General features: G+C 37.0%; 1 protein-coding gene across 1 annotated transcript in view; it reads right to left on the bottom strand.

Annotated features, from left to right (window-relative positions):
* CAMKMT (calmodulin-lysine N-methyltransferase) overlaps window positions 1–21,929 on the bottom strand; it is a 379,656-nt gene that overhangs the window by 42,337 nt on the left and 315,390 nt on the right. The window contains exons 4-6 of the mRNA XM_036262484.1: window positions 9,043–9,103; window positions 6,991–7,045; window positions 5,871–5,934 (exon numbers count right to left, since the gene is read on the bottom strand). Of these exons, the coding sequence (XP_036118377.1) occupies window positions 5,871–5,934; window positions 6,991–7,045; window positions 9,043–9,103 (180 nt within the window). The remainder of the gene's footprint in view (window positions 1–5,870; window positions 5,935–6,990; window positions 7,046–9,042; window positions 9,104–21,929) is intronic.

Below are 21,929 nucleotides of genomic sequence, written 5' to 3'. Positions count from 1 at the left end.
GTCAATTGACAACTGTTTTTGATTAAGCTCCCCCACACTCTGGCCACACCCTGCTCAGTGTTTCCATGGCATCCAACTGCAAGCCATAATGTGACAGGTACACCTGTCGTGTCCTGTGAGTACATGACTAATCTATCAAGCAAAACATATTATTTTGTTAGTGGAGGTAATACTTTTTATAAAATAGTCACAGGGAAGTTAAATTATATAACTCAGAAAACCTATTAATAATTTTTAGTAAACATCTTAACACTGTATACTTTTACATGATTTATAAACCTGTGACTCCAGGTGGTCAGGCTGAAGCAAGCATATGCATTTATATTCCAGAAGCAATTTTTTAAATGAAAAAATTCACAGCAGTATGTAGGCTGCTTTATTTTTAGAACTAGAAAGAAAATAAATTCTGTGGTTTAGGAGGTGTTTTTTATATTAAAACAAACACAAAGAGGAAAAAGTGTCAATAGTGTATTAAAGCATTACTTGAAGAGACATTCTGACATTCTGCTCCCCACCCTTTACTTTAGGTCACATTTTGAGGTGGTTCCTGTAGTTGGCACTGTGTCCAATAATCAATTTTATCTTTCTGCTGTGTCACTTCAGGGTAATAAAGGAAATTCAATCAAACTGAGTTAATACGTCCAAGATAGTTTTGAACAGGATGGACCAAATCGTGTTCTCTGAACTACACCCACCTTCTGGAAGACTTCAGTGGGGGGTGCTGGGTGAAAAGAAAGCCTTAGTAATTTCTGATTAATTGGATTTGGTGTAGTAATCACCTCCTATCTCCTTGTCTGGGCAACTGGACTTCCAGAGCTATAAGACATATTCTTATGGCTAAAAGCAGACCAGGATTCTAACTCTAGATTTTCTTCTCAAACAAAGCATAGTTCAGGAGTGAAGTTCCATTTTAATTTTGTTTCAGTTGATATTTATTCCTTAAAAAAATACACACACACACACACACACACACATATACATATAGTTGCACACTAACAATAACAGTTACTTAAACAAATTATGTTATAAATGCTACATATAGAACATTGTTTAAAATATTAGCCTCCTTTTGCAATGAGTAATTGTTCTATTTATTGGTAGTCACATATACATTTTGAGAATTGGCATTGTTTTTTAAGCAAGGAAATATTTAAAAAATAATAACATTATGATTTGCAAGACATTCCTTTCTCAGTTCGTTTCCTTTCTTTTCATTGGAACATCAAAGGTGGGGGTAGGAAAATATGAAATTATAAATCCTGTTAATTTTAATTTTGATCTCTAAAGTTTTGTAAGTTACTTGATGTGACTATATTTGCTAATTTAAAAGCTGCAAAATATTCCTAAATGTGCTTATTACTCAAATGCATTGAGAAGATGACAGAGGTGATCTGGACTCTTAGCAATGTCAACTGTGGTTATCGATGAGAGACCTTTTCTTCCGGAGGGTGCTGAGGAAAAGCAAGACAACACTCATCTAATCATCCTAGCTTTTGGCAAAATGGAATTGTTTAATGGGAAAAAAATATACCTTGAAGTCAAATAAACCTGGCTTCTAATGCTGGTCCTGATTCTTAGTGGCTGTGTGAACTTGGGTAAATTAACCTCTCTGAGCTCCACCTCAAAAATAACAATAACGATGCCTACTTACAAATGAGGAGCCTGACACTTAGTAGGTAACTAATTCATGTCAATTCATTATCTTTTTCAATAATTCAAGTAAAAGCTTTGGAGGGAAGAAGATGCTGGTGATTATAACTTAAGTGAGGTTTGGCAATTAAGCTTTATCTTCTTTCCCTGCTACTCAGAACTAATTAAGTGAACATTTATATTGTAGAATTTAAATAACTGGAGGGAATCAGAGAACTTCTGCCCTGTAGATTTCTAGTGTCTTTCACACGTATAAATGCGTTCTAGTCAAGGCATAGTCTGTGCCCACAAAGACAGAGACTTGGTCTATATTGTCCTCTACTGTATCTTTAGCGCCTGAAATGCATGCAATTAATACCAGTTGAATTAATTAATTAAAAATTGATTTTCAAAGCTACTCGTTAAGTTCTTGCCCAATGTGAGGCAGAGTCCATTTATGTATCATCTAGCAAACAGCACTGATATCAACATTTCAGCCAGCATTGATATTGGGGGACGAGGCCTGGATGCAGGCTGCTGGCTTGGCATTCCCAAGGTCTCAACCCTCCACAACACAGGCTGCACAGTCCACATGAAGCCTAACTTATTAATGCCTTAAATCAAGGATTCTGTTAAAACAATGTTAAGCCAGGGATATCTTCTTTAAAATGTATATGAAATTTACCAATTTTTAAAGAATCTTGTTTGAAATTATGATCCAGACTTTGCATACTGTGGAGATAAGATGCTTGGATCAGGAGCACAAGAAATGGGTCACCAAGCACTGCCATAGGCTGCAGATAACAACTTGCTGTTTACTAAGGAGGGATCGTGGCAAGGTGCTTGTGTTGGATGAATCAGTGAGTATAGCGGAGAGGGCTGCTCACCTTTAGTGCTGTATTTTTATTCATTATGATTTGGAAGAAGCTTAGCATCAGTGTATCCTCTCTCTCACCTCTTCTTATGTCATTGTCATGGCCAGCTACAAACTTTATGGAGTAATTATTATCTGTGGGCACTTGGAGAATTCTTTCTTTATTATATTAAAAGGGCAGTGCCAAAGAAAAGGGAACACATTTCACACTATTTTAGGATGAATTTGAGAAATGGATGAACCAGATAACGTTATTTTCTAACATCCTTTGTTCTATTCTGGTACAGCTAAATTATGGCATCTGTAAGGAGAGGCAGCTCTGAGGTACAAGGCTCTGTGTTAGACCCAGCAATGTGGTTTAAGGACCAAGGAGAACATCAGGGACACCTACTCATAAATCTGAGAAAATATTCAGGACTTACAGCATTCACTTATACCTCAAGTCTTGATCTCTTTTCAGATATCTCTGTTTAATAAATCTCAAATCAACATCTAGCTTTCCAGGTCAAGAGAGAGAGCTCTAGAAGATATAGCCAATCCACTAGATACATTTCAGGAAGCTATTAAATAAAATAACCTCACAACTGGTTGATATGTTTTTATGATATAAAGATTCGAAACACATCCTTTCATTGCCTTTCATATTTAAAAAACAGAAATAACAGAAGAAAGAAAATATCAGGAAATGCCATATATATAATATATAATATATACACATATATTTTAAGTAAGAATCAGAATGTTAGAAGACTAAGAGTCTAGGAAGTAAGACTCAGTTCTCAGTCATTAAATTTGGATGCCAAGAAAACATAAATAATTTTTTAAATGATGAGAATAATATACAGGCCAATACTCAGATGCAATGTGGGACTGCCAGGTCGATTTTCAATTACATTTCACTGATGTATTCATTTGTTTCTTAATGTGCTCATCTTGCCCATTAAGAATAATTAGCAGCTTTGCTTAGAGATTTTCTGGCTTCTGGCAATGTTTCTCCCCCCTTTTTTTGTTGACATCCACTTTTACTTTTTAGAAAGTAATTTTTGAATAATATCCTACAACTGCTATATAATTTAGGCTTTCTAAAATTTTAAAGGAAAGATGTAAACAGTAATTTTTAAATGAGTCTGTTTCGACCTATATGTATCAACAGTATGTGATTCAGTGAATTAGTTATTCTAACAGAAAATGGGCACACAAATAGAAAAAAAATTTCATTCATATTAACCTCACTCAGTAAAACTGCTTATGATGAATGCCAGTTGTAAGCTCTGTTAGCAAATCAAGAATATAATTAGTATTAAGAGCAGGAAAAAACACTGCCAATTTTTAAGGCTTTATGCATGTTTTTTTCCTCTTAATTTTAAAAAATCAGATCTAGTTACAGCAGAAAAATGCACACAAACATAGAACAACTGCATGACAAAAACTGCACTGCACTAGGAAAGTCCTAAGGGATAAAATAAAACACTACCAGTTTTGGTCTGCATCCTGAAAAGACCTACTTTATCTACATTGTAAAGTTCTTCCCCTCCCGCCCTTTGGCACCCTGCTATATTAAACCCATTGTAAAACCCAGCACAATAAAGCACTCTCAGGGCTGAGCTTCTGAGGACCAAATGTTAAAAATCCATTTTCTTGGGAGGGGGCTGTACCAATCATTTCTTTGAAAGGCCGGCAGAGTGAATACAGAATCTGAGATTTCCTCTCTGATTTCAAGAGCTGGCATGGCATCTTTGCTGTTTAAAGCAAAGGTGCATTAATTAATGACATTAGCATGGCTTCCCTTCTTTGGAAGCTCTGTAGTTTAGCTCAGTAATAATTTTAGTATAATTAAATTTACATACGGACTACAGATGTTTCCCATAGTTCGTTAAAAGTTCTAATTGGCTTCTGAGGCTATTAAATAAGACACCTGCTGACTTAAGAAGAACCTCAGGTTGCTGGGCCCAATCTGAAAGTTTCTGTGGCTAAAATGACCTTGTCTTGTCCAATAATCCTGCCTCCCCCCGCCCAAAGAACATATCCGCTGGGGCTGAGCCAGCATACCTGACTTCCTCTTGCTCTCTGTTCTGTGTTCCCTGACACGTGGAGGAGGAGCACAGTAAAATGATACAGTGCATGAAATAACCCAGAATAAAAGCAGAGTGAATGAACAACATCGGCTCATCTTCAGGAATATTTTGAGAAACTTGCGACAGTCTGAAGATCATGATTAAAATCCTGCATTTTAAAAAAGGAAGCACCTTTTGTGATCTCTTTCCCTTGTGTGAAAGGCCAGGACTGTGATTGGCTGTTTTTCCTTCCTGAATTTTTTAAGTCTATCAGGCAATTAGCTGGGTGGGGCTCTGTAGAGCACACAAGTGCCGCTGAACAATATTAGCTACTGTGCTTCTTGTACCTCCTTTCTCCTGTTTGAGCAGCCTGATGGAGCTGCTGCACATTTTATTTTTAAAAAATTGCACAGCAGAGATAGAAAAAGAAAATTGAAAAAGGGCTTTATGTAAGATGCTACAAAAAATCAGACCTGCTTTGACATTTTAGGAGTCTCAGATTCAAATAAGGAGATGACCTCCTTCAGGATGTAAATGTAAGGCACACCGAAAAACCCAGAACAAATATATCTTCCACTTTTCCTCTCAATTTCTAACGGCGGTTAAACTGCCCCTGAACAAATCAGCTCGATTGCTAAAGTAGCCACAAATTATGCTTGCTTTCTTAGTTAAAGTACAGTTCCATTTTCATGAACCCTGTGTACATATTAGTAAAGCATAATCTAATATAATGGGGTTTGAACTGTAATAGCATGACAGAAAAAAAAAAAAAAGAGAGATAGCTTTTATAATCCTAAATAAAAGGAAATAATGAAAACCTGATAGCTGTTTCCAGCGGGGAGATATAGTAACTCCTCAGCAATTAGAGTAGGCATAATATTATGTGGTATGCAGGTACAATATCAAACACAAGAAAGGTAATAATGAACATGAAATTGGAAGTTAATTTTTGTAAGCAATATCCAATATAATAAATATTAAATAATTTATTTTATACTGGCAATTTCAATGGAAATAAGAGAACAAGAATGCCTGAAAATTATGATAAAATAAATGTTCTTACTGCATTGAGTGGTCCACAAATCATAGGTTCCTTTAATGAGAAGTGACTATAAAAATTGATCAGAATAATAAAAAACACTTAATCTTACCCAATGAACTCCATATATTTCTACGTTTTCTTAATTACTTATCATGTGTATAGGGGGACTCTTTTTTAACACCCCATGCTGTCTTTCTTTATATCAATTGTTACTCAGATGGGGAAAAAGGAATGAGCACAACAAACCCGTTTTCTATCTGAATAAGGATACTTCTGATGGCCTTTTCATTCCCATCAGTTAACAGAACTTCTTTGACATCTGCAGAAATAGCAACCTGGAAAAAAAAAGGGAGCACAGCAAACAATGAGCAAATATGCTTGTCTGTGTGGAAGTGAAGACAGGAGTGACAAGCCTTCAGTATCATGCTTCCTCACCTATTTCTCTGTAACAATCTTCAATCTTTTTTCATTTTATGTCTGCATTATTTTAATCATTCAATCAAATCAGTCAATACTTTTATCATTCCATTTGCGGGAGCCTCTATCTTGCTATCATTCTGTTCGGTAATTGCATTGTGACAGCGGATGATGGTATTCTGAGAGGCTTTCATTTGTGGGCTTCTGTTTATCTAGTAGAGCCATCATACAAGGCTGTCACTCTGCCTTTCAGCTTGCTTCTGTCTGACTGCCTGATGCCCTTCATATAACTTTGCATTGCAGGCAGATGGCTTTGTGAGGGTAATTTTTTTGTGAGCTTTGACATGCTCGCACATTGGGCTGTAACCTCGACACATTGTGTAAGAGCGACAGGTTTGTCAAATGCCAATCAGTGTAACAATATGCTTTTATTTGTAGAGACATAAAAACTTGTCTAATGCACTGTGCTGCTACATAGTATCTCCTGAATACATGACTCAGAACCCAGAGAATGGGGAACAACGTTCCTGAATGGCCAATCTAATTCAAAAGAATCTAATTACTGAGCGCTCTGGATCATGTTTGTTGGTGTAATAATGCAGGCAAAACATTAGCAGCTATATCATGGTGCTCCAACTGTGATTCGCCGGGCTATTCCTGTATCTTAGCAAATGGGACTATAATCTGAAAAAAAAAAAAAAAAAAACCTTTCGCTATGGCAAAGAAAGACTGCGAGGCCGGGAATGTCACGACAAGCGGTATTGACTCGCTGAGGTAAAATGTTTCTGCTCACCAAAGCAACCATAAAATCAGTATGATCCGAAAGGAAGTCAGTCTAGAAGGTCTCTCAAGACCCGGCAGCTTGACCGCAGCTGATGCTGTTGACGGTTCTCTGACCCAGCAGTTGGAGGCCCTGGAACATTTTTCCTTTTGTTCCTCCCTCTGAATGGGATTGGAATTGAGAAAAGACCTACCATGAGCCCAGCCAAGCATGTCATGCCACCCCCTAGCTCACACACAGCAAGGTCCCTGAAAGAGAGAAAAGAAATGGTAGAACCCATACAAATTAGATGAAAATGGTTAGAGAGATATATATGTTACAAGAACAAATTGCCATCTGCAGTAAGAACGGCGCTACCGGGAAGTTGTAGAGACATGACTAGGCTACCTCATGTCGTTTTGCGTTTTAAAAATAATTATGAAATAGAAAAGTCACAAAGCAGGCAAATCAGTGGGGGTTCCCTCATTAGTGTTCACTGCAACATTACCACCGCTGAGCTGAAAAATCTGAGAAGGTTCCCTTTTTTCCCTTGTCAATGGCGCTGTCTTTTAGAACTAAACTAGCTAGAGTAGCGAAAGATAATTGTTAGGAAAGGATAACACTGTTAATCCACATTCACTCCTTCAAAAACAGTTAGACAAGTAAATGAAGAATATATATGAGTGTGTATATACCTATATTATAGTCACATACACACAACACACACAAATAAATGCAATCTTGAATTAAAAAAAAAAAATCTAAAACAAACCGAAACATTTGGGAAAGCTGAACCACCCCCATAAAGAACAATTACACAAAGAGCATTTAGCAATTAACACTTAAATCACAATTGACCCCAACACAACACAGTGAATAAACAATGCAGGGACATAATATGGTTAAGCCAGCAAACCCAGGCTAAAGTAATAATGACGGGGCTCTGACTTCACCGCTCAAAAGTAAAGCGGCTCAGAGTTAAAGCTGACAGTCTAATGTGGCACTCTGCACTTACCTTCTTTGTGCCTAAATATCAGTCCTCAACGTGTGACATCCTCGCCTGGCCCACTGCCCGCTGATTGGAGCTCCAGTCAAGCTTAAGCACAGCAAGATGAGCAAATGCCAGACTTCCAGGGCAGCTCTGCCGCCCCAATTCAATGCGGCCCTGTTCTTACTTTGTATGTTTAGACTCTTAAGATTGTTTCCTCTTCCCAGTTTGGGAAGTTTATTACCTCACCAGAAGAAAAAAAGCAGCACTGAAAGGGAGGGAGAGGTGGAAAGAGAGGGAAGGGGAGAAGGAGCCAAACAAGAACATTCATAGTCCAAAATACACTTAATGAGTATTTAGTTGTTCAAAGCAATTATAGACTGGTTGGTAAATATGGGCCCATAGAGTTTCAAAAAATATATATTATTGACCCAGTCTTGTAAGTACATATTGTTAAAACACACACACCATGATCACTAATGGCTCGTCTGGAAACATAATGGACTATTCAGGAAGTATATATTGGATGACTTTTATAAAATGAATTTTAAAATGAAAAACCTATATTTTCTGGGTCTACGAATCATCTTTAGAATTTTCAAATAAAAGGAGTTTTTTTCTTTTTCCTAAATCTCATCCATGGCTTTGATCTATAGTGCACACTGACAGTTGAAACATGTATTTCTGTAACATAAATATGTAATTACTATTTATTACTATATTTTATAAATACATGTTGTTAAGTATACAAAACACTTTTATAAACCAGGGGTGGGATGGCACTTTTCAATAATAGCTGTGGGGTATTTATCAAAAATTCTGTAGTGATTTCCCTCGCAGAAGTTTAAAGAACGTCTTTATTGTTTGGGGTGGTTTTTTTTGTTTTGTTTTGTTGTTTTAACCTTTACAATCAGTAAGGATTGATTGGAGCTTCACTTTTGTTTCCCCCAAATCAAAGTGAAATATAAAGCCTTGAGTGAAAACAAAAGCCTTTGACATATAGCAAAACGCTTGCTGTGCAATATTAGTACCTAAAGGCAATTCAGGTTTTTTCAGAAGCAACATGTTTTCACCATCAACTTTCCTCCCTTTCTTTCTGTTTTCTTTGATTTCCTACCTTCTTTCCTCCCTCCCTCCTGCTCTCTCTTTTTCTTTTTTCCTTTCTTAAACAATTAAAAAATTTAATTTGAATAATGTAATCATAACCATCTTTAATATGCAGATACCATCCCCAGAACGGGCGAAAAAGAAAATGTATTTTTAAGTGCAGCTTTGTACCTGAATATATCACTGTGCTTGAGGCAGTAGTAAGCCAAAACCTCTTCAGCTGGCCAGATGCCTGGAAAACACAAGGGGATAGACTTTTTTACTATAGCAGTCTCTTCCATAATCCTTCTCTGTAGTCGCTCTCTTAAGAAATGGCTTTTGGAAATAATGTTCAGTATAAGCCATTTCAACTTGAATAAAACTTAACATAATTATTACTAGTAATATATCACATGAGTTTCTTTGGTTATTGATTTTATAATGGTGAGATTTTTAACTCAGAGAAATAGTACAATATTCCAAATAAACTTTACTAAATTTCAATCACAACAAAAGAGCAAAAATAATAATAACCAAATTATAAATATCAGAAGTTAAATGTTAATGCTACTTTAGGTAGATCTTAGTGTTGTGCTATACAGGAACCTTCTTTTCAGCAAATTCATAAGCACCAATTGAATCTGCTGTATATGCAACTTATGTTAGGCAAAAATAAATGGAAAAATCACTTACAAGAGCAAATGAAACAACTGAGGTCATTATACCTTTTTGTTTGATTTCATATTAACTTTTAAAATATGGACAGTTTTCACTTTCTTCAATTAATAAAAATCAAATTGGAGTATAAAATGAAGAATTTTAAATTTCATTAACTTTGGCACATTTTTAAATTTAACAATAACCCTACCCACTAAATTCCATGGGTGGGCATTTTCTAAAAATCATCATCTGTGAATGATTTATTTAGAAGGCTTAAATCATTTTCATGAATGAATGTGAACTGCTTAAAGAGGAGACAAACATGTTAGGAAATTATAGTTCCTAGTGGTTATCACAGGATGGCATGGTTATAAGTGTTTTTAAGCTTTTTTCTTTATACTTTTTGTATTTACCAAATTTTTTACAATAAATATATGTATCACTCTTACAATTAGACAATAACCTTATAAAAATTGTTTTCCCTAAATGGTCAGACTCAAAGATCAGGCAGGGCACCAGACATCCCGCATGGCTGTGCAGTCCTGGGAAGGAGCAAGAATGCTTGCTGTCTTAGTTCTAAGCACTCTTCTAAGAGGTCTTGATGCAAAACTGAAATGCCTAACAACACAATTTTTTTCTCCCAGACGCATCTCTAGCTTTGGGGAGTTAAGAAATCCAAACATTTCAGACAAAAGGATGTAAAACAATGGTAAGTAAAATCTTAAAAGAATCAGTGGGTAAATATATGAATAGCAAAGAGATGACTCCAAAGCATATTTGCTGCAGGAAAGTCCAAACCCTGGTCGGGTAGCTAAGCTGGTAAGAGCATCATCCTGATATGCAAGGCTGCAGGTTTGATCCCCAGTCAGGGCACATACAAAAGTCAACTAATGAATGCATAAATAAGTGGAACAGCAAATTGATGTTTTTTTCTCTCTCTCTCTCCCTTCCCCTCTCTCTCTCTACAATCAATAAAAAAATTTTTTTTAATGAAGCTGAGAATCAAATCAGCAAACTGGAATATAAGGAAGCAAAAAACAATCAGAATAGCAAAAGAAAAAAAAAAGAATTAGAAAAAATAAAAATAGTGTAAGGAGCCTCCAAGACAACTTCAGGTATATCAACATTCACATCATGGGATGCTGGAAGGAGAAGAGAGAGAGCAAAACATTGAAAACCTATTTGAAAAATTAATAACAGAAAACTTCCCTAACCTTGTGAAGGAAATATACAAGTTCAGGAAGCACAGAGTCTTAAACAAGATGAACCCAAAGAGGCTTACACCAAGACACCTCATAATTAAAATGCAAAAGGTTAAAGACAAGAGGGAATCTTAAAAACAGCAAGAGAAGAGCAGTTAGCTACCTACAAGGGAGCTCCCATAAGACTGTCAGTTGATTTCTCAACAGAAATTTTGCAGGCCTGAAGGAAGTCACAAGAAATATTCAAAGTGATGAAAAACAAAAACCTACAACCAAGATTACTCTACCCAGCAAAGTTATCATTTAGAATAGAAGGATATATAGTTTCCCAGACAAGAAAAAGCTAAATGAGTTCATTACCACCAAACCAGTATTACATGAAATGTTAAAGGATCAAGAAGAAAAAGAAGAAGAAGAAGGAGATGGGATGAAGAGGAGGAGGAGGAGGAGGAGGAGGAAAAGGAGGAAGAGGAGGAGGAAAGAAGAAATATGAACAATAAAATAGCAATAAATGCATATCCATCAACAATTGAATTTAAAAAACAAAATAAACAAACAAGCAGAAAAGAAACAGATCATAGATACAGAGACCCTTTCTATGATTGCCAGATGGGAAGTGGGTAGAGTGATGGGTAGAAAAGGTAAAGGGATTAAGAAGTACAAATTGGTAAATTATATAATCTCTAATCACTGGGTTATACACCTGAAACTCATATAATATTGTATGTCAACTGTAATTGAAAAATAAAAAATGATTTAAAAACAATTTTTTTAAAGGAAAGTCTAGCCAGGCATACTTACTAGCTCAACAATCATGGCATTTCTGGTAGAAATGACAGTTTGGTGGAGAAACAAAGTAAACAAGCAAGAAGTGGTCAGAGTCATATTTAGGAAGAAAGTCAGAGAGGCAGTGGAGTGTAGCAAGTAAGGTTACAGGTACTTTGGAACCAGATTCACTAGGCTCAGCCCCAGCTCTGCATTACCTAGCTGAGTGACTTTGGATAGGCTACTTAACTTCTCTGTGCCTCAGGTCCCTCATTCATAAAATAACATAATTGTAGTATCAACCTCACAGGATTTTTGTTAGGATTAAATAAGTAAAATATATGAAATGTATTTAGAACATTTCCTAACTCATAATAAACTCAAAGGAAAAAAAAATTTCATTGTTGTTGTTAATATTATTCTCCTACAAAGAGGAAAGTGGAAGAGAGAATATATGAACCTAAAACAATTATCCCAGTAACCAGAACAGATGGAGAACCTTGAGTTTTGGCATGTCCCCAAAGTCCAAATACCTGGCATACCTCCGTATTAAAATAACTCTATAAAGACAAAAGTATGTAAAATTCCCTGAAGGGAGAGCCCAAGACAATGCTCTACACCAAGTGGATATAATCATCACAACAATGAATTTCTTTATACTTTTAGCAGATAGTTTTGAGGTTTAAAAAATTAATGATAGGGGAAGGGTATTAAACTAAAATTCAAGCCTCAATTAAGTATGAAATATAACTTCTCAAATGCGGTCTTTTAAAATAGTTTTATAATTTTCTCAAAAATTTATAGCAGTTGATTTTTAACTAAGTTAAATACAAAGCACAAAGATAAAAAAAAAATCACCAAAAATTCCACCGCTAGTACATAATCACTGTTAATATTTTGGACATCATTTCAAAAAATCTCTCTAGGCATAAAAATATTAGACACAAATGGGATTTTCTCAGGCAGGTATTCAATAATCTGATTTTGCCCCAATCAATATATGCTGGATAACATCCCATGGCAATAAAACTATGATATACCTGCATCATTACTTTTAATGACTGGATATTTTATGTCTGTATCATTTATTTGATTAGTTTCCTCTTGATAGACTTTTAAGTTCATTTGTAAGTTTTTGATATTATGAGATTATGAACAGTTGTACAATGAAGATACTTCCCCCCCCCCCCAACATATGATTTTTCTTCTTAGGTTAAATACCCAGAAATGGGAAATCTGGCCAAAGGTTAAGTACACTTCACATTCTGATAGGCTGTCAAACTGTTCTCCAAATTTTTTTACCAAACTACATCCCCAATGAGAGTATTTATTTCCTCAGTCTTGCCAAGGTAGGGTTTTGACAACTTATTTTATTTTTCTTAATCCTTTAGATTTTAAAAGTTACCTTAGTGCAAATCAAAACTACAATGAGATACCACTTCACACCCTCTAGGATAGTTATGATAAAAATGTCAGGAAATACAAATGGATAAAAAAGCTGTGGTACATGTACACAATGGAGGACCATGCAGCTGTAAGAAAGAAAGATCTCTTATCCTTTGAGACAGCGTGGAGGGACCTGGAGAGTATTATCCTAAGTGAAACAAGCCAAGCAGAGAAATACAAATATCACATAATCTCACTTATTTGTGGAATATAATGAACATAACAGTCTGAGGGATGGGGTAGTCCCAGAGACGTGGAAGTGGGTTACAGACTGACAATCCCCAGAAGAGGGGGTGGTGGGGGAGAGATAAACCACAGGACTTACATGCATGTATGCATGAACAATGGACATGGACAACAAAGCTGGGGACAGGGCAGGGAGGGAGGGGGAGGAGATATCAGTGGGGGAAAAAGGAGAAACTTGTAACAAAAATAAATAAATTTAAAAAATTTGTTTATAAAGTCAGGAAATAAATAGTGAGGATGTTGGGAGATTATGTAAAATGGTGTAGTCACTTTCGAAAACAGTCCAGCAGTTCATCAAAAAGTTAAATGTAGAATCACCATACAATTTCACTCCTTGGATATATTCAAGAGAAAAGAAAACATGTCTACACAAAAACATGTACATAAATACTCATAGCAGCATTATTCATAATAGTCAAAAAGTGGAAACAACCCAAATATCTATCAACTAATGGATAAACAAAATGTCATATGTCCATGAAATGGAATATTATTTGGCAATAAAAAGAAAGTACTCATTAATGCTACAACATCGATGGAACATGAAAACATTATGCTAAGTAAAAGAAGCCAGACACAAAGGGCCACATGTTGTATGTTTCCATTCATAAGAAATGTCCAGACTAGGCAAATTCACAGAGACAGGGTATAGAATGGTGATTGTCTAGGGTTTGGGATGGTTGAGAGTAAATAAGGACTGACTGCTAATGGGTATGAGGTTTCTTTTGGAGGTGATGACATTCTAAAACTGATCATGGTGATGTTTGCACAATTCTGTGAATATGCTAAAAACCACTGAATGAGCCTGGCTGGTGTGGCTCAGTGGATTGAGTGCTGTCCCAGGACTGAGAGGTCCAAGTATGATTCCTAGTTAGGACATATGCTCCTTGATATATCCCCATTAGGGGGCATATAGGAGGCCACCAATTGATGTTTCTCTCTCACATCAATGTTTCTATCTCTTTCCCCCTTCTTCTCTCTCTCTAAAAAAAACAAAAACCATTAAATGAATTGTATGGTATGTGAATTATATTTCAATAAAGCTATTATTTCTTAGAGTTTTCTTACTCCTATTTGTGGAAATATAATGGTCTCTTGAAAAAGAATTTATTTTGCCCTGGCTGGTTTAGCTCAGTGGTTGGACCGTCGGCCTGTGGTCCAGAGAGACCCGGGTTCGGTTCTCGCTAAGGGTGCGTACCTTGGTTGCAGTTTGTCCCCAGCCCTGAATGGGTCGTGCGGGTGGCAACCCCTCAATGTGTCCCTTTCACATCAATGTTTCTCTCTCTCTCTCCCTCCCACTCTATCTAAACAAAAAGTGGAAAAATGTCCTAGGGTGAAAACAGAAAAAAAAAAAAAAAAACAGAAAAAGAATTTATTTTTAAAGTTATACATATACATAGTTTAAAGAGCCATTGAATTCTATGACAATGATTCAGAGAACCAGTATCCAGCCCCTCTCCCCAATATTTCTCCTTTCTCAGAAACTACTACTCTTTTAGCTGATTCTTCTGGTAATTACTTCTATATTTCTACATAAAATGTTTGTATTTTTACTTTTTGATTTTTCAGTTTTAGGCAAAAATCTATGGAAGATAAGCATTTTCTTTTTTCTTTGATCTCTATTCCTCTCCCCACACCATGCACACCATACTCCTTATCCACTCACCTACCACCATCTTCCTAGTTTAGATGTATTATAATGTTGGTAAAATCTCTACTCATCATCAATTTTATTAAGATCATGAAATAAAACCGAGTCATTTAGGAAACTATGATTGCTTTTACTCTCATCTATAATATAGTTTCCACTGGAGTTTATAACTGTCTCCCCCCACCCCTCATTTGCTAAGATTTTTATTCAGAAATGCTATTGTCAATTTCTGCCCTTGATACATTCATTCACATCAGGTATCCTAGGAACCTCATGAGGAAATCCCTCCTGGTGCCACTGACCTGCTTTAGTCTGAATTGAATACCCTGTGTGCCTGGTGCACAGCTGTGAGGCATCTCCTGTTTCCTCTAGCCTTTGTCGTCCTTTCTTGGTTCACTTCCTCATTTAGTGCAGCACACCCTCCAGTAACTTCTTGAGAAAAAGTGAGTGGAAGCTACATATTTGAGAACTTGTATGATTTCATGGGCAATTTCAATCAGTTTTTTTTAAAAGTTCCCAAGGAAGTCCTTACCTGCATGTTTATGTCTGCTTTCTTTGGAACTCTCATTATTTGGATGTTGGATCTCCTGAACTCATCCTCTAATTTTTTAAACTTTTATTTCCTGCTTTTCTATCTTCTTGTTTTTTACTTTCTTGGAAATGTCCTCAACTTTACCTTCCAACCCTTTTATTGTTATAATGGTTTAGTGAGGATTCTGGAAGTAATTAATTTTAATGCATTGTTCAATCTCCAAGTTTGAAATCTGGAAATGTATGTTTTTTATTTATTTTTTTATTAATTTATTTTTGTTACAGATGTTTCTCCTTTTTCCCCCATTGACACTCTCCTCCCAATCCCACCCCTCCCCGCCCCCCAGTACTGTTGTCTATGCCCATTGGTTACACATACATGCATATAAGTTCTGGTTTATCTCTTCCCTCCCCACACCCCCCTCTTCTGAGGTTTGTCATTCTGCACCCTACTTCTATGTCTCTTGGTCTATTTTGTTCATCAGCTTATTTTGTTCATTATGTTCCACAAATAAGTGAGATCATGTGGTATTTGTCTTTCTCTGATTGGCTTATTTCACTTAGCATAATGCTTTCCAGGTCCCTCCATGTCATCTCAAAGAATGAGAGATCTTTCTTACAGCTGCACAGTGTTCCATTGTGTATATGTACCACAGCTTTTTGGTCCACTCATCTACCGATGGACACTTGGGCTGTTTCCAGATCTCAGCAATTGTAAATAGTGCTGCTATGAACACAGGGGTACATATATTCTTTCTGGTTGGTGTTTCGGGCTTCTTAGGATATATTCCTAGAAGTGGGATCACTGGGTTGAATGGCAGTTCAATTTCTAACTTTTTGAGGGAACACCATATTGTTTTCCATGGTGGCTACACTAGTCTGCATTCCCACCAGCAGTGTGCTAGAGTCCCCTTTTCTCCACAGGCTAACCAGCACTTGTTGTTTGAGGATTTGTTGATGGTGGCCATTCTGACAGGTGTGAGATGATACCTCATAGTTGTTTTAATTTGCATCTCTCTGATGATTAGTGATGTTGAGCATTTCTCCATATGTCTCTTAGCCATTTGTATGTCCTGTCTGGAGAGGTGTCTTGTTCCTCTGCCCATTTTTTAATTGGATTCTTTGTCTTCCTTTTGTTGAGTTGTATGAGTACTCTATATATTTTGGAGATTAACCCCTAATCTGATGTATCGTTAGCAATTATGCTCTCCTATATAGTAGGTTCCCTTACCATTTTGATGCTTGTTTCTTTAGCTGTGCAGAAGCTTTTTAGTTTGATGTAGTCCCATGTATTAATTTATTCCTTTGTTTCTCTTGCCTTAGGCTTTATATCAGTGAAAATTCTGCTGCATGTAATGTCTCAAATGCATGTTTTTCTAATGTAATTATTTGTGGGATAGTTCTGGAACCTAAGACACACAATAACTATTCTTATCTCCCACAGGGTACATCTTAGCAGAAACACTTTAAGGTCTGAGTGATGGGATTTCCATACACATTCCAAAGAACAGTGACTAGCAAGGCTCATGGAACAGAGAGAAACTCATAGAAAAAGTGGTGAAAATAATTTTTAGGAGGACATACACGCCAAGGACAGTAATGGTGAGGTTTTTTTCATGCTCAAGACTTTTATACTCTATTAATAATATTGTAGGGCTCTACCAATCAATTACTGGCACTTCCACTACATTCTTGACATCACCCAAAGAAGCAAAGCAGATTGCCCAAGTGGCATTTAGAGTAGCTAGGTATCTATCGATCCCCTCCAAAAGCATCACAAAACATTTTAATTAATGGTTTATTCTAGATAACATTTTCTAAAACATGTCATGAATTGGGACACTTTTGCAAAAGTTATTCAGAGGCGTAGTTTCCTATTTCATAATGCTTTCTGTATAAACTGAATTAGTTTAACTCATAGGAGAAAAGGCTTCCTTCATTCATTGGGCCTCCATAAAAGCATTAGCTAAAGAACTCTATTTGGAAGGAAAAGAATACTATATTATACTTGGGTTTCCATAGTCATTTGGTTTCACTCATTTTCTTTCCAGCAAAGGGCTGGTTGCCCACAGATGCTCCTGTCAGAACTGGGCCTGTCAAATCTGTGGACTTCAGAAAGCCCATAGGCAGCCAACACTATAATATGAAAAACTAGCCATCTGTACAGCAATGATATGGGGGAAAGTTAGTGATATGATCTGTTGAATGTATGTAACCACTTTTTTGTTGTTTGTGAAGTAGTTTAGAATTATTTTATGCCAAGTTTTATGTTTAATCTGGAAACAAACAACATATTCATTATGAACCTGAAGGCTGAATAAATCCTAAAATTAACTACTATTAGACAACTTAATATCTATTAAATCTCCTCTTCTGTTGGAAATACAGAGGGGGAATTTACATATATAATTAGATAACTTAATATCTAATTAAGTTAGGTATTAAGAGACATGAGTCTCTAGCTAAGCATGGGTCCTTCTAGATCACTTTCATTTGAGAGCCTTTTCTCTCCCATAGTTCACTTTAGAGGCAGTCCTGAGACACCGACAGACAGCATCCAGCAAGTAGCACTGCGGACTCCCTCTTCTCCCTCTGACACTTGTACTTGCCCCATGATGACAGCACAACCTCCCTCTCACAGTAGAGAGATATTTTTTTCTGTAATCAGCTGATGTCCACCCAAACAGCAGCTTTTTTACCTTCCTCACACAAAATGATCATGTCCATCGTGCAGGTATCAGAAGGAAAGCCTGTCTCAAACCTGAGACTCAGCTCGTGAGGCCAACACACCCTTAGCTAAGCTGCTGATTCTTCTGGGAGAAGAAATGCACTGGTGGATGTTACTAAAATGAAAAGCTGCTTGTGCTGGAATGGGTAAGTAAGCTTTCTGGACTGTTTTCAGTGTTCACGTTCTCTCTGTCTGCTTTCCTTTAAACATTTCTGCTTTGTCATTAATATTTCAACTCAGAATGGAAATCCATAAGAGGACTACTGAATGCTCCACAAATCTTTACTGAGCCTCTACAATGTCTCAGGCCCTGTGGATCACTAGCGTGGTCACTAGAGCTCAGTCTAGTAGGGAAGGAGGCATTGCATAAATCATTACACAAATGACATGCCTAATTATAATTGTAATAAATGCCACATAGGAAAAATTGATGGTACCTCTGAGAACATATCATAGGGGACCTGACCTGGTCAGAGGGAGGGTTGGGAGGAGTCCATCAGGGAATACTTACCTGTAGAAATGGAATGTAAGCTGAGACCCAGAGGAAGAGGAGCCAAGTAGAAGAGAAAAAGGGGCAGAGGGAATGGCCCATAGAAGTGGAGCCTCATGAATTAAAACTTTGAAGAGCCGTGGCCAAGCAGTTAGAGCGTCGGCCCACGGTCCAGAGATTCCCACGGTTTTGGTTCCCGCTAAGGGCTTATACCTCAGTTGCAGTTTGTCCCCGGCCCCGGCCAGGGCCATGTGGGTGGCAACCACTTGATGTGTCTCTCTCACATTGATGTTTCTCTTTCTCTCTTCCTCCCTCTCTCCCTCCTGCTCTATCTGAAAATAAATGCAAAAAAAAAAAAATTTTTTTTTGAAGAGAAGAGCTTGATTTCCAGGAATGAAAATAGGGTCAGTGGAGCTGTACAGAAAATGAGAAAGGGAGAGGGGAGAACAAAATGAGACTGGAGGGGTGGTTAGGAGCCAGGTCCCTTAAGCTCATAAATGTTGATGGAATATATAAAATAAAGAAAAAAAAGAATTTTAAATTACAACTTAAAATAAATTATACATTTTAAAAAGCAAAGCAGTATGATCAGGTTTATATTTTAGAAGATAAGTCTGGCTACTCTAAAGAAAATAGACTGAAATGGAGCAAGAGAAGACAGGAAGGAATTAGGTAGGCAGTTACTACAATTACATAGGTGAGTGTTGATGATGGCTTGGGTAATGATTAGAGGACATGAAGAAAAGTGGAAATATCTAAGCTATCTTTAGAAGGTACACTGACAAGACTTTATAGTTAGTTAGATGATGGGGGTGGTAAGAGAGAGGAAAGTGTCAAGTATGACTTAAGTTTATGAATAAGTGGGTAGATGATGTACAGCAGAAGTATATAAAATTTTCCTTTAATTTTATATGCACTGGGGCAGCTGGATTCGTGGTGCAAAAACACTAACTAGGGCTCTAAACTCAGATTCTGGCTCTGCCACTAACAATCTGTGTGATATTGGGAAGTAATTTAGCCTTCCTGAGCTTCTGTACCCTCATCTGCAAAGTACTAGGCTTGGGTTAGACTATATCAAGAAAACCTTCAGGCTATAAAAAGCAACAATAGAGGAGCAGATCTCATGCTCTGAAGTTAGACAGAGCTCAGCTTGAATACTGGCTCTTATGATTGTATGACCTTGGACAAACTACTTAAATTTTTTAAGCCTCATTCATTCATTCATTCATTCATTCATTCATTCATTGACCATACAATTATTAGCAACCAGGCCTGTTTTGGAAGCTGGGGATACAGCAGTGAATAAAACAAAGCCCTTGCCCAAATAACTTTAATAGGGACAACAGGCAGTAAAGTAGGTAATTTTAGATAGTAAAGAAAATAGAACATTGATGAAACAGGTAACTGGGGTTGGGGGGTGCTACTTTAGCCAGCATTGTTGGGCAGTGCCACAGTTCTCAAATTTGTTAAGTACAAGCAATGAAAGTACCTAATCACGGTGTTGTTGGGAGGATCAAATGAGCAAATGCACATAAGGCACTCAGAACAATGCCTGGAACATAATAAAGTTTGTTTCAATGTTAGCTATTGATGCTACTGCTACTGCCATTGTTACTATTTTGACAAGTTTCAGTCCAGGGAATTTTATTAACCATGATTATATTTTTTATAATATTTTCTTCACCTCTAGATTGCAAAACACACTAGATTGCAAAAACAAGGTCCAAATAAGTTGTTTTGCAATTTTATTTCTTCTCCTGTTCCCGGAGAAGCCAACCAAACTTATAGGACAATGAGCATAGGGAAAGAGGTGAAATAAAGGGAAACAAAAAAAATTAACCAGTTATTTCAATAATAAATTCTTCTATGAGTGTAAGAGGAGTTAGTTTATGGGCATGCTTTGATTAAACTCTTCAGTAAATGGTGTTGGGAAAATTGGACAGGTACATGCAAAAAAATGAAACTAGACTACCAACTTATACCATACACAAAAATAAACTCAAAATGGATAAAAGACTTAAATGTAGGTCACAAAACCATAAAAATCCTAGAAGAAAACATAGGCAGTAAAATCTCAGACATCTCATTTAGCAGTATTTTCACCAATACATCTCCTGGGGCAAGAGAAACAAAGGAAAAAATAAACAATTGGGACTGCATCAAATTAAAAAGCTTCTGCACAGCAAAAGAAACCACCAACAAAATGAAGAGGGAACCCACTGTATAAAACACATTCGCCAATGATATATCTGATAAGGGGTTAATTTCCAAAATATACAAGGAACTCCTACAACTCAACACCAGGATGGCAAACTATCCAATTTAAAAATTGGCAAAGGACCTGAAGAGACAAAGGATTCCAAAGAGGAATACAGATGGCCAATAGACATGAAAAAGTGCTCAACATCACTCATCATCAGAGAGATGCTAATTAAAATGACTATGAGGTATCACCTCACACCTGCCAGAATGGCTACCCTAATAAATCAACAAACAAGTGCTGAGGAGGGTGTGGAGAAAAGGGAGCCCTGGTACACTGCTGGTGAGTATGAAGACTAGTGAAGCCACTGTGAAAAACAATATGAAATTTCCTCAAAAAATTAAAAATGAAACCACCTTTTGACCTAGCAATCCCACTTCTGGAAATATATCCTAAGAAACCTGAAACACCAATCAGAAAGAATATATGCACCCCTATGTTCACGGCAGTGCTATTTACAATTGCTAAGATCTGGAAACAGCCCAAGTGCCCATCAGTAGATGGGTGGACAAAAAAGCTGCGGTACATGTACACAATGGAATACTATGTGGCTATAAGAAAGAAGGAGCTCTTACCCTTTGCCACAGCATAGATAGACCTAAACATCATTATGCTAAGTGGAATAAGCCAGTTAGAGAAAGACAAATATCACATGATCTCACTTATATGTGGAATCGAATGAACAAAATAAACTGAGAATAAAATCGGTCCAGAGGCATGGATGCATGGAACAGACGGACAGATCTCATGGGGGGGGGGGGGGGCAGGAAGAGATTAATCAAAGGATATATATGCACAGCCCATGGACACAGACAATAGTGTGGGGACGGCCTGGGGTGGGGCAAAGATGCCTGGAGGGGAGTAAAGGGAGGGAATGGGGCCATCTGTAATCTGTCAACAATAAATAAAAACATAAAGAAAGGGAGTTTGGGTATTAAAAAATACATTAAAATTTCAAAGTTAATTTTACTTCAGATGCCTATAAATGTGATGGTTCTGAGGGCAGGGAAGCAGGAAAGGAGTCTCAGCTCCCTTCCTGACTCCTGACGCAGGGCGTGTTCAGAGAGTTCCCCAGAGGCCCAGCTCGGCCTGAGGGTCAG

Source organism: Molossus molossus, unplaced genomic scaffold, assembly GCF_014108415.1.
Source record: "Molossus molossus isolate mMolMol1 unplaced genomic scaffold, mMolMol1.p scaffold_m16_p_15, whole genome shotgun sequence".
Classification (NCBI taxonomy): domain Eukaryota; kingdom Metazoa; phylum Chordata; class Mammalia; order Chiroptera; family Molossidae; genus Molossus; species Molossus molossus.
This window is presented reverse-complemented; position numbering and strand designations above follow the sequence as displayed.